Source organism: Erpetoichthys calabaricus, chromosome 6, assembly GCF_900747795.2.
Source record: "Erpetoichthys calabaricus chromosome 6, fErpCal1.3, whole genome shotgun sequence".
Classification (NCBI taxonomy): Eukaryota; Metazoa; Chordata; class Cladistia; order Polypteriformes; family Polypteridae; genus Erpetoichthys; species Erpetoichthys calabaricus.
Genome location: NC_041399.2, coordinates 121,572,478 through 121,586,551, shown reverse-complemented (window position 1 = coordinate 121,586,551; position 14,074 = coordinate 121,572,478). Strand labels below are relative to the sequence as shown.

The window sequence follows — 14,074 nt, the reverse complement described above, 5'->3', positions numbered from 1 at the left end:
GACCTTAGCATTAATTAACGCTCCCCATAACTCCTTTCTATTCACTCCTCCTGTCCTATAGGCGCTATCCCTTGATGTAGCCCCAGTGGGTTGTGTTGCAGCTGTCCCTGGTGGGGCTCCTCCCCACTCTCCCAGGTCACCTAAATCCCGTAATTTAGTCACAACCTCCCCCACTCCTGCACCTACCTCATTCAGTAAAAGAGTCATTATTATTCCTTTCAAACTAGCAGGGGCTGTTCTTATCAGGACGGTCCTGGCCATAGATGTAAATGGGAACAAATCTAACTGGTCCGCCTGGCCCGCTACCACGGCGTCCCTCATTGCCAATTCTCTAACCACTCGAATCGCCTGCTGCAAAGTCGTCCATGGTTTTACTTCAGGCCAATTCTGTGGGTGCGGATATATTTCAAATGCTGCGTTCGCCGCCAGCGCCAACAACGTACTATCTATCCCCTTCTAACTTGGTCAGTTCTTGTCTCATTGCTTGTTTAAAATGGGGATCGATGGCATAATCTGTAAATTCGTTACCATCCCCCCCCCCCATCCAGTGACACATGCCCGGCTCCTGCATCATGCAAGCGTACAAGCCATGTGTCTACTGGCTCATTTCGCCCTTGTGCATAACGTGATCTAAATCCTTCTCTTTCTTGTGCAGTGTAATCTTCATAAACATCTCCCCTCCTAACATTACCCTGTGCATCAGTAAAAAGTCTGCGACGTGTCACGGGTTTAGCCTGTAAAGGCAGAGGATCAATTACAGACCCTGCATCGGGTCCGTCATCATCCTCATAATCATCATCCCAAATGTTACCATCCCATTTTTCAGGATCCCACTCATGGACATTAGCTGCGGCTACAAACGTTTTAACCTTCGCAACATCCGGTCTGCGCTTCTTTTTCGCATTCACCTTGGCTATGCAAAAGGCTGCCTTTTCCGCCATCCCCTCGGCTCTCTGTACCCGCGGCAATAATACAGCTACCTGGGATTCGGCCATTGAGGCCCGCCCTAACGCATCCGCCAAGTCCATTTGCATTTTCTTAATCTCCCTTTCTTTTTCGTCTATCAGACTGTCCAGATTTTTAACCGCAGTTAGCAAAACCCACCACCGCGTCTGCAAGCCCGTTATGGGTTCCTTTACAGACACCTGACATTTCTTAAGCGCGGCTAGTACATTCACTGGTGTTGGGGGATCCAAGCTCTGCCAATATTGTGCTAATCCCCCCCCACATCTCAATTCTCTGGCGCAGTCTTCCCATACTGTTTCTTCCCAGCCGGGGAGAGGTAAAGGAGCTGCGCCAGGGCTTTTATCCTTTTTCTTAAACATCTCTGATTTCCTTTGCCTCACTTAATAATTCAATATTTTACCAAATTCCCCAGAATCCTGCCACCGACTATGCCAAAATGTTTTAGTTTGGGAAAATGGTTCAAAGATTTTAACAGAAAATAAGCAGGCAGGAATCAGAGAGGAAAGGTCCAATACTTCAATTGTGTTTACTTGTTCAGATATAATATCAGTTACATACAATATAATAGCAATATACATGCAGATATAGGAATTGTACTATTGACTCACAGTAATACAGATATATAAATTATACTATTGACTTACAGTAATACAGTTATATAAATTATACTATTGACTTACAGTAATATCAATATATGAATTATACTATTGACTTACAGTAATATCAAAAGACCCAGAGCCATCATCCTAGACCAGTAGACTGAGGGAGCCCGCGTGTCAGTCTCGTCAGAGGATCAACTCGTGAGCCTGGTCCAATACCGGGCGGTGTGCACGTTCCCCACGGTTGAGCTTCCAAAGAAACTGAGGGCGGAACCTTCCCTTATATACTAATTGAGTGTCCTTGCCCAAAATGGCTTACGTGTAAGCAGTGTATACAGAAGTGATCAGTTTCTGCACACCTCTTCCCACGGGCAACTTATGTGTTATCTCTACTAAGCCTAAAACAACCCTTCTTAGAGACATCAAAACAACTTACAGAAAAACATCTTGCATTAATTAACCTTTCCCTAAAACATTCTGAAACCCTTTTTGAGAAACAAGTTTTTTTGCACATTCTTTCGCTATCATCCCAGACATTCCAATCTTTGTAGCTGGTTTTGCACTGAAGTGACCAACCCCCTCTTACTCCTTTATTTCATCCCTTCTCCTGTTACAGAGAAAACCTTTTTATTACACCCGCCCACCAACTGTAAGACCATGGGATACCTCTCGCAAACTGTTCTACACGCCGCATACAGCGATTCACATCCACGACAAACATACTTCTTCAGAGGTGCATATGGAGTGTAGCAGAGACGAACGCGAATGATGCTGTGCTCTGTGAGTTGCTGCGTCCGAGTTGGTGGGCGTGGCTCTGCGAGTTGTCGTCGTATCCAATGGTCTTAGAGTTGGTGGGCGTGGCTGTCTTGCGTGCTTTCCATGGGTGGCTACTTGTCGGCGGCTTAGTGAATTATATATATAGATTTTTGCCTGGAACTCTGGTGGGGTCAGACATTTCTGCTCTCAACCCCTCATAATCTTTTTGTTCATTATTTCTCAATACTTTGATGTCTTCATTTTTACTAATATAGCTAACCTTAAAATATTGTGTTTCAATGCCTCGGGTCAAACATCAAGAGAGTCAGCATCCATAAGTATCTATGGCACAAATAGATTGATGTAGCATTATAAAAAGAGACTAAGCTCCAGGCTGAAAATGTACATTGATGTTGTCATAAGCAATACTCTGTTGTTGGAGTTGCCTCAGTGTATTCCTGGAGACTAGGCATGGTGATTCTGGTTTGAGGCATATTGGATGCTAAACTTTTGGAAATGTTTTTTGAAATGTTTGGCCAGTTCTGCTGTATTTTTGACCTTTGCCCAAAAAAAAATTGCTTTTGTTTCTATATTTTCTTCTCTGCCCCACCAATCATCATTCCTTCCTTACATTATTAATCATTTCTCCCATTTAAACACTATAAACCTGTTGAGGGCATTGATGTGAATGCATACATGAATTCGGTACTTGAATCGGGACAATGATAAAGACTTGGAGATACCTCCTGGTGACCTCACATAATTGTTGGGGGGAAAAAAATTAAAAGAGTTGTCAGGTAAAATTACTGGCCAACTTTAAAGACTCGAGTTCAAAGCAGGACTGTTTGAAAATGACGGAATTGTTGACTTCAAATGATCTTGGGAGGAAGGTGCGGGTCCAAGAGGATGGATAACGTAAGTGACATGTAGCCACCGAAGTATAAGGCGAGATCAAGCACGGGTAAAACGCGTGCCAAAAGAAGTCTCTCAGTCCAAAAGTTTGCTTTAAAAAATATTTAGTGAAAGTTAAAGGCATATAATCCACACAAGAATAAAGAACAAAGTAGTTACACACGTAGAATAAAAGGCAAAAAAAAAAGGAAAATGTATCTTCTCTAAACTTAGCTTTTCTTGAGAAACTTTAGTTATTTCTGTACTTAAAAGTTCTTTACTTCTTCTTTCTATACTTAAAGATTCTTAACTTCTTCTGTACGCCTTAAGCATACGGCTCTGCGCTTACTTCAGCACGAGTTACTTCACACACTTTAAAGGCATGGGCACGGTTTAAAACCTTATGCCTTCTACGCCTTACACATGGCAAGGCTGGTCACTAACTGAAGAATAATGTTTAGTCAAAGCAGATAGAAAATAGCTAGAATATACCAATTATACACAACTTATGGGGGTTTTAGGAACCTCCCATAGATTATGCATTGTCATCTAGTAAAATATTTATGAATTTTATATAACTAGGAAAATGGCTCTTACATGACATAAGCGATGGAATGGATGTCAGTCCTCTGTTCTGTGGAGGGAGGAAGGGACGATGCATTAAATAACAGTTCCACCAATTAATTAGGCGAGTTGTTACAACTGCCACAATTTATTTCTTTTAAACAGAGCATTTTAAACATGGCCTTAATGTAAACAAGACATGAATCCAACAGAAGTAAAAAAAACTAATCATAATTGAACTACATGGCATTAACATTACAGTCCAGATGAACATAAATTGCGCTGCTGTAAAGTGAATTGTGCAGCATGCAAGCAAGAACAAAAAGCAAACATACCGTACTATAATGTAAAAATTCAAAGTTCTGTCAAATACTGCACAGGGACAAAAAAAAAATCTATGCCATTTGTAAACAAGTTCCATCATATATTGCCCAAAGATACAAAAAAATCCCAAACCTATAACATTTTTAAACAAATTACTAACTTCAAGTTCTGTCCAATATTGCACAAAGATATCAGAAAAAATTTAAAGTTATAAAATTCTACTGAGGAAACTTCCAAGTTGTTTGGCTGAAACACTGGTCTGTCCACAGCATCTGGCTACAGATTAGTGCATTTACATGTTACATTTCCTCCCATGCAGAAAACCCCAATTCCCCAATTTGGGGAAAATGTACTTAATGTGTTTTCCACCATTCAAGTGGATTTACATCACTGTCCATCACAGGTATTATCAAGTCGCTCTTGATCTCTTTTTCAGTGGAAGTGTGCCATTTGCTTTCTCTGAATCCCAGTGTTTTTTTTAAATAGCCGGTCAAAGACTTCTGGATCTGTATGAGTGTTTTAAATAGTGAAAGGAAAAAAAATGTGCTTTGGAATTGAGGACATTGGCCTGACACCTACATACAGGGCTCCGCGCTAGACCAATTTCACTTCACAGATGGTAAAACAAGTTAGTTTTTTAGCTGTCTTTAGCGGCAAACTATTTCCTACATAATTTGCACATTGCTGTCTTTAAAGCAACATCAGTCTTTTCAAAGCCAAACCACTTCCACGTCTTGCAATTAAATCAAAACAACGTAGATTGCGAGGCTATTTATCCCCTTGTGCTGTTTATTCATTCACTTTTAGGCAGCTTCACTTGTGGTGCACTGACTGTGCATGCACACGCAGTAGTTTATACTGTTAGGTTACATGAGATGGTGAATGTGTGGACTCTCATGGTGTGTTTTTGATTGTGTTTTGCACATACTAGATAAGTTTAGCTTGCATGTCGTTAAATAACAAGATATCATAGATGATGCACATCACACACTCCTATTTGTAATTAATAAGTTAAGTAAGCAGGACCTTGGCCATTTAAGGCTTTATATGCTCAAAGTAGTTTGAAATCTGTCCTAAACTTAATTGGGAGCCACTGTAAGGACTTAAGAACTGCTGTTATTTGTTTGCATTTTCTTGTTCTTGTAATAATTCTTGCAGCAACAGTTTGAATTAACTGAAAGCTGTTTAAAGAATGGTTTGAACAGCCAGTGGACACTGCATTGCAGTAGTCAGGCCAACTAGAAATAAATGCATGTGTTAATTTCTCAGTATCCTGAATATTTAGAAAATTCCTTAATTTTCCAAATTTTTAAGATGGAAAAAACATGTTTTGGAAAGTTTGTAATGGGCACTTTAAATGACATTCTAGTGTTAAAGATAATGGCAGGGTGATTCAGTAAAACTAATGGTGATTCCAACAAAGTTAAATAATGACAAAATATTGTTGTGATAGACATCACTCTCTACAATAATTAACATTTCTGTTTTATCTGTGTTCAAAGACAAGAAGTTGTCATCCATCCACTCCTTCAACTTACTAACTCATCTAATTAAGGACATCATCAGAGAAATCTCATTTGGTCTAAAAGAAAGGTGTCATCTCTGTATAAGTTAAGATTAGTGTTATATTTTCGAATGATAGTTCCCAGTGGAAGCATGTAAAGAGAAAACAGTAAAGGTCCCAGTACTGAGCTTTGTCAGACACCATATTTCTCTCCTGTGTATAATGATGGGGTACTGTCAGCCCATTTCTGTACATACTGGAATCAGTTTGATAAATTGGAAATAAAACAGGCAAGGACATTGCCCGTAAGCCCATTGTTTGTTTTCAGCCTGTGTTGTACAACAGAATGTTCAATGGTATCAAATGCTGTGATTAAATCAAACAACATAATTACAGTGGAGTTTCCTTCATCACAGGATATCAGAATGTCATTTACAACACGTGTTAGTGCCATTTCTATACTATGACTGGTATAGAAGCCATACTAGAATTTCTCAAATAAATTGTGATATGTCAGGTGAGACTGAAGCTGATTGGCAACTACTTTTTCAAACATTTTAAGGAGACGTTAAATTTGAAATGGGTCTGTAATAAGTTTTTATTACCATCATTAGAGCCCACAGGCTGCCTCCAATGCGCATGTGCATGCCATAGTATTTTTGTTTTTTGGTACTGAGTCAGTCATTATACAGATCCCTAGAGCAATTTTTAGGTTAAAGATCTTGCTGAATGGCCCAGCGGAGTAGAATCCCCTTTTGCAATCTCTTGCAGCTTAATTGGTCAATTATACATTGGAAATAGTGTCACTAACTAATTATATTGTCATGATCCAATTTGTATTGCAGAGCATTCTCCCTGCACCCTTTGTTAGCGGTTTAACACACCCCTGCCTCACATGCTGATTTCTGTGACAAACTTTCAGTAATGTTCAGTTAACATCTTTTGAAAAAGATTAGTCAGTTATTCACAAATTGATTTACCCTGATCAGGTATTTCTTTTTGTCAGGCAGATGATAATATGTGCTGCCTCTTCCATATTTTTGTTGCAGTCCCAATATCTAGTCTGGCAGTTTCATTAGGTCTTGACACAGAAAAAGCCTTTGGCTTCATGTTCTGGAATTTCCTTTGGCAGGTTATGAGATCAGTTGGATTTGTTGATGTCTTTATTAATAAGATTTAAACATTTTATTCTTCACCTATACCGATTATACTCATAAATTCAAACATCTCTCAACCCATTCAGATTTTTTGAAGATGCCAGGCTGGGGTGCTTTTTCTGTCCGCATTTTTTAATCTTTCTCTGGAGTCTCTAGCCATTGCTCCTTGTTCCCACAAACTATTCACCTCCAGTTATGGCTAAGCACTTTACTTCATAAAATATCATTTCATGCAGATGGAATCCTGTTATACTTGGGTAATGCTCCTTCTGCTCTTTCTCATCTTAGGAACAATAGTTGCAAAGATAATCTTATTTTCACTGTGAAATGATTTCTGCTATTCTCTTCTGCTTTCTACTTATATTTTATCTCAACAGGGCCTGACATCCAGGTTGCATTCCCTTCCTAGGCTTTTCTCAGGCAATTTTCTTTTTACTTATTATTATTGTTATTATTATTTATTATTATTCTTATTTTTAATAGAGCTAATATTTTTTGGGTGGTAGGAGTGGGGTTGGGGTAATATTTATGCTATTAATACTGTCATCCTCATTGCCTTCGTTTGACATTTTATTTTATGGGAAACCTGGTGGTTATTTTTTTTTTATTTTATTAGCAAAAATTATATCCACTGTTATAATTGATATTCAATAAATATTTGATCTTCAAAAATGTTTTTGAGCTGCTCTCTCTAACATTTTTCAAGAGTCTTCCACTTAGATGACCTTGCCCAGGACACTGCTTAAAACCAATACTAAAACATTCAAGCACCATTATGGCATTACCACGTGCATTAGCAAATACCAAAATAATTAAGGCCATTTTTATTTACAGAGCTCTCTAAAGCTGCTTTAATAACAGCACACTTTTCAAATTAGGTTTGTCAGAAAATGAATCTGTGCAACTTTTATGTTTGTTGTTGTACGACAACATCAGTGTGTGGAAGTGATATTAACTGGTTAATAAAACCTACAGAAGAGTAAAATTTAATGGGCAATTCAAAATTCAGTTTTCAAATGTCACAAATTCCTTGTGCTTTAATTTGGCACTCGCAATGTCTTTTTTTTTTTTTTTTTTTTTGTTCTGGTACCACTAGGTAATTCCTCTGGTAATAATAATAATTCATTACATTTATATAGCGCTTTTCTCAGTACTCAAAGTGCTATCCACACAGGGAGGAACCGGGAAGCGAACCCACAATCTTCCACAGTCTCCTTACTGCAAAACAGCAGCACTACCACTGCGCCACCTGTGAGGGTACAACCCGTGACACATATACCATATGTTGTGAACCTCTGCTCTAGATTTCGCTGAGCAAAAATATCTCTTCCTTACTAGAAACCTTTATCTTCAAGCATTGCACATGCTCAGTAAAATCCAACTGCTGAAATCTTAAGAACACCTTTTAAAACATATTGACTATATAAAAAAATAAATAAATAAAGGGAGTTAAAACCAAAAACCCATACATGTCAGTTATTTTTGATTGCTTCTGGCTGTTATTTATCATCAATTACTATTCGGTGATATCATTTTAATCTAAGTTAAAGCTTTGCTTTAAAGCTTAGCATTTATAATTCCAAGCTTAGATTCTCTTGGTGCACCACATACCTCATTAGTATTAGTAAAAGCCATTTTCTTTTTCTAAGATGATACTAGCTACTTGAGGGTATTCCAACAGTTGGAAAATCATGGGGAAGCACTCCCATTTACTCTACAAATGATTTCTCTTCTGAGGTAGTGTAGGGCATGACAAAACAGATTCCAATGTAAGCTAAGGAGCAATATAATTAATATGACAACTGAAAGACTAATGGAGATTTTTAAGTGATCCATTAATTCAGCTGAAATATAACACATTGCATCTTTTAAAGTCAAATATGAATTTCTTATGACTGCAACTTCATATACCTTTTTTGTAGTCTTGTTGTAGCTGATCACTTGGTCACTAGTGAAAAGCTGGGTACCATTTTTATTGCATTGGCTAAAAGGAGGACACCACTGCACTATGAAATATCAGTTCATAGCACATTTGAAAAGAAATGCAGATATACTAAAATGATTTATTTGAGATACAACCGGTTACATTTTTTTTTTTTGGTTTTCCATTTTGAGCAAAGGAATTGGAAATGACTTGCTCATGGTCACATGGTATTAGTAGCAGAATTTGAACCCACATACTCGGGCTTTGACGTCTAATAGAATAATACCATTGCAGGGCAAAGTATCTGTTGGGAAAAACAGCTAGAAGAAAGTACGGTAATTAATGACCAGGATGGGAATAAATCACAGAAACTATACAGTGGGGCAAAAAAGGAGGTTTTTCACTCAAAATCCGACGATACATGGCCCCATTCATTCTTTCCTTTACACGGATCAGTTGTCCTGGTCCCTTTGCAGAAAAACAGCCCCAAAGCATGATGTTTCCACCCCCATGCTTTACAGTAGGTATGGTGTTCTTTGGATGCAACTCAGCATTCTTTCTCCTCCAAACATGACGAGTAGAGTTTTTACCAAAAATTTCTATTTTGGTTTCATCTGACCATATGCCATTCTCCCAGTCCTCTTCTGGATCATCCAAATGCTCTCTAGCAAACTTCAGACGGGCCTGCACATGTACTGGCTTAAGCAGGGGGACATGTCTGGCACTGCAGGATTTGAGTCCCTGGTGGCGTAGTGTGTTACTGATGGTAGCCTTTGTTACTTTGGTCCCAGCTCTCTGCAGGTCATTCACTAGGTCCCCCTGTGTGGTTCTGGGATTTTTGCTCACCATTCTTGTGATCATTTTGACCCCACGGGGTGAGATCTTGCGTGGAGCCCCAGATCGAGGGAGATTATCAGTGGTCTTGTATGTCTTCCATTTTCTAATAATTGCTCCCACAGTTGATTTCTTCACAGCTGCTTACCTATTGCAGATTCAGTCTTCCCAGCCTGGTGCAGGTCTACAATTTTGTTTCTGGTGTCCTTTGACAGCTCTTTGGTCTTGGCCAGAGTGGAATTTGGAGTGTGACTGTTTGAGGTTGTGGACAGGTGTTTTTTATATTGATAACGAGTTCAAACAGGTGCCATTAATACAGGTAACGAGTGGGGGACAGAGGAGCCTCTTACAGAAGAAGTTACAGGTCTGTGAGAGCCAGACATCTTGCTTGTTTGTAGGTGACCAAATACTTATTTTCCACCATAATTTGCAAATAAATTCTTTAAAAATCAGACAATGTGATTTTATGGATTTTTTTTTCTCATTTTGTCTCTCATAGTTGAGGTATACCTATGATGAAAATTACAGGCCTCTCTCATCTTTTTAAGTGGGAGAACTTGCACAATTGGTGGCTGACTAAATACTTTTTTGCCCCACTGTAAGCCATGAGGCAGAAGTACCAAACCTCTTGAGTCAAGTGATACATTAAAAGAGGAGAAAAAAAAAAATCTAGTAACATACCATGAATTTGTTGATGATGCATGTGGTCTCTGAATGTCAGTAAAAAGGATGAGATGGAAAGTGGATGGAAAAGCAAATTATTCTATGTGATAATCCTGACACATGGTGCTTCATTGATCTGCTAATCTAAAGTAGTTGTTTAAAAATGAATTGAACATTGATTAACAGCACAGGCTTTTGCTTTATTATAGGGTGTCCCAAGCTCTGCACTTCGTGAAATTTGTCTTTTGAAGGAGCTTAAACATAAAAATATTGTTCGGTAAGTTTCATATGAAGGTAAGATTAAACTATTTTGTTTTTGCTATTAAAGTGTTATATTCAAAGATGTCAGGTTTTTCCATAAAATATTTTAAGAAGCATATTTTTCTATTTGATGTACAGGGGAAACAAATAAATAAAAACTTAAGAATAAAGACACTGTAGCAAGTTGTCTCCTATAGCTTTGTGCATTTGCTATATAGATAGATAGATAGATACTTTATTAATCCCAAGGGGAAATTCACGTACTCCAGCAGCAGCGTACTGATAAAAAAAAACAATATTCAATTAAAGAGTGACAGACAATAACTTTGTATAATGTTAACGTTTACCCCCCCCCCCCCAACCCGAGTGGAATTGAAGAGTCACATAGTGTGGGGGAGGAACGATCTCCTTAGTCTGTCAGTGGAGCAGGACAGTGACAGCAGTCTGTCGCTGAAGCTGCTCCTTTGTCTGGAGATGATACTGTTCAGTGGATGCAGTGGATTCTCCATGATTGACAGGAGCCTGCTCAGCGCCTATTGCTCTGCCACGTATGTCAAGCTGTCCAGCTCCGTGCCTATAATAGAGCCTGCCTTCCTCACCAGTTTGTCCAGGCGTGAGGCATCCCTCTTCTTTATGCTGCCTCCCCAGCACACCACCGCGTAGAAGAGGGCGCGCGCCACAACCGTCTGTCAGAACATCTGCAGCATCTTATTGCAGATGTTGAAAGACGCCAGCCTTCTAAGGAAGTATAATCGGCTCTGTACATTGTACAAGTACATCGGCATCAGCATTGGCAGTCAAGTCCAGTTTATCATCCAGCTGCACTCCCAGGTATTTGTAGGTCTGCACCCTCTGCACACAGTCACCTCTGATGATCACGGGGTCCATGAGGGGCCTGGTCCTCCTAAAATCCACCACCAGCTGCTTGGTTTTGCTGGTGTTCAGTTGTAGGTGGTTTGAGTCACACCATTTAACAAAGTCCTTGATTAGGTTCCTATACTCCTCCTCCTGCCCACCCCTGATGCAGCCCTCGTTCCAAAACTCTGGTCGTAAACTGATTTGGTCGTGAACCGAAGCAATTTCTATATATATATGTATATGTATATATATATGTATATGTACATATATATATACATATATGTATATGTATATATATATGTATATGTGTATATATGTACAGTGGTGTGAAAAACTATTTGCCCCCTTCCTGATTTCTTATTCTTTTGCATGTTTGTCACACAAAATGTTTCTGATCATCAAACACATTTAACCATTAGTCAAATATAACACAAGTAAACACAAAATGCAGTTTTTAAATGATGGTGTTTATTATTTAGGGAGAAAAAAAATCCAAACCTACATGGCCCTGTGTGAAAAAGTAATTGCCCCCTTGTTAAAAAATAACCTAACTGTGGTGTATCACACCTGAGTTCAATTTCCGTAGCCACCCCCAGGCCTGATTACTGCCACACCTGTTTCAATCAAGAAATCACTTAAATAGGAGCTGCCTGACACAGAGAAGTAGACCAAAAGCACCTCAAAAGCTAGACATCATGCCAAGATCCAAAGAAATTCAGGAACAAATGAGAACAGAAGTAATTGAGATCTATCAGTCTGGTAAAGGTTATAAAGCCATTTGTAAAGCTTTGGGACTCCAGCGAACCACAGTGAGAGCTATTATCCACAAATGGCAAAAACATGGAACAGTGGTGAACCTTCCCAGGAGTGGCCGGCCGACCAAAATTACCCCAAGAGCGCAGAGACGACTCATCCGAGAGGTCACAAAAGACCCCAGGACAACGTCTAAAGAACTGCAGGCCTCACTTGCCTCAATTAAGGTCAGTGTTCACGACTCCACCATAAGAAAGAGACTGGGCAAAAACGGCCTGCATGGCAGATTTCCAAGACGCAAACCACTGTTAAGCAAAAAGAACATTAGGGCTCGTCTCAATTTTGCTAAGAAACATCTCAATGATTGCCAAGACTTTTGGGAAAATACCTTGTGGACTGATGAGACAAAAGTTGAACTTTTTGGAAGGCAAATGTCCCGTTACATCTGGCGTAAAAGGAACACAGCATTTCAGAAAAAGAACATCATACCAACAGTAAAATATGGTGGTGGTAGTGTGATGGTCTGGGGTTGTTTTGCTGCTTCAGGACCTGGAAGGCTTGCTGTGATAGATGGAACCATGAATTCTACTGTCTACCAAAAAATCCTGAAGGAGAATGTCCGGCCATCTGTTCGTCAACTCAAGCTGAAGCGATCTTGGGTGCTGCAACAGGACAATGACCCAAAACACACCAGCAAATCCACCTCTGAATGGCTGAAGAAAAACAAAATGAAGACTTTGGAGTGGCCTAGTCAAAGTCCTGACCTGAATCCAATTGAGATGCTATGGCATGACCTTAAAAAGGCGGTTCATGCTAGAAAACCCTCAAATAAAGCTGAATTACAACAATTTTGCAAAGATGAGTGGGCCAAAATTCCTCCAGAGCGCTGTAATAGACTCATTGCAAGTTATCGCAAACGCTTGATTGCAGTTATTGCTGCTAAGGGTGGCCCAACCAGTTATTAGGTTCAGGGGGCAATTACTTTTTCACACAGGGCCATGTAAGTTTGGATTTTTTTTTCTCCCTAAATAATAAAAACCACCATTTACAAACTGCATTTTGTGTTTACTTGTGTTATATTTGACTAATGGTTAAATGTGTTTGATGATCAGAAACATTTTGTGTGACAAACATGCAAAAGAATAAGAAATCAGGAAGGGGGCAAATAGTTTTTCACACCACTGTATATGTATATATGTTGGCACCCTGCCCGGGATTGGTTCCTGCCTTGTGTCCTGTGTTGGCTGGGATTGGCTCCAGCAGACCCCCGTGACCCTGTGTTCGGATTCAGCGGGTTGGAAAATGGATGGGTATGGATGGTACGGAAAGTATTCAGACCCCCTTCAATTTTTCACTCTTTGTCATATTGCAGCCATTTGCTAAAATCATTTAAATTAATTTTTTCCCTCATTAATGTACACACAGCACCCCATATTGACAGACAAAAAAAAGAATTTTTGAAATTGTTGCAGATTTATTAAAAAAGAAAAACTGAAATATCACATGGTCCTAAGTATTCAGACCCTTTGCTCAGTATTTAGTAGAAGCACCCTTTTGAGCTAATACAGCCATAAGTCTTCTTGGGAAAGATGCAACAAGTTTTTCACACCTGGATTTGGGGATCCTCTGCCATTCCTCCTTGCAGATCCTCTCCAGTTCTGTCAGGTTGGATGGTAAACGTTGGTGGACAGCCATTTTTAGATCTCTCCAGAGATGCTCAATTGGGTTTAAGTCAGGGCTCTGGCTGGGCCATTCAAGAACAGTCACAGAGTTGTTGTGAAGCCACTCCTTCGTTATTTTAGCTGTGTGCTTAGGGTCATTGTCTTGTTGGAAGGTAAACCTTCGGCACAGTCTGAGGTCCTTAGCACTCTGGAGAAGGTTTTTGTCCAGGATATCCCTGTACTTGGCCGCATTCATCTTTCCCTCGATTGCAACCAGTGGTCCTGTCCCTGCAGCTGAAAAACACCCCCACAGCATGATGCTGCCATATATAGACATACATATATACATCCATACACAT

General features: G+C 39.5%; 1 protein-coding gene across 2 annotated transcripts in view; it reads left to right on the top strand.

The window, feature by feature from the left end:
* The window catches only part of cdk5 (cyclin-dependent kinase 5), a 299,214-nt gene that overhangs the window by 60,919 nt on the left and 224,221 nt on the right, over positions 1-14,074 (top strand). For both annotated transcript variants that reach the window (XR_007935240.1, XM_051928832.1), the window contains exon 3: positions 10,392-10,459. Coding sequence is in view for 1 of the 2 variants with exons in the window: in XM_051928832.1 (XP_051784792.1) it covers positions 10,392-10,459 (68 nt within the window). In the remaining variant the exon portion in view is untranslated. The remainder of the gene's footprint in view (positions 1-10,391; positions 10,460-14,074) is intronic.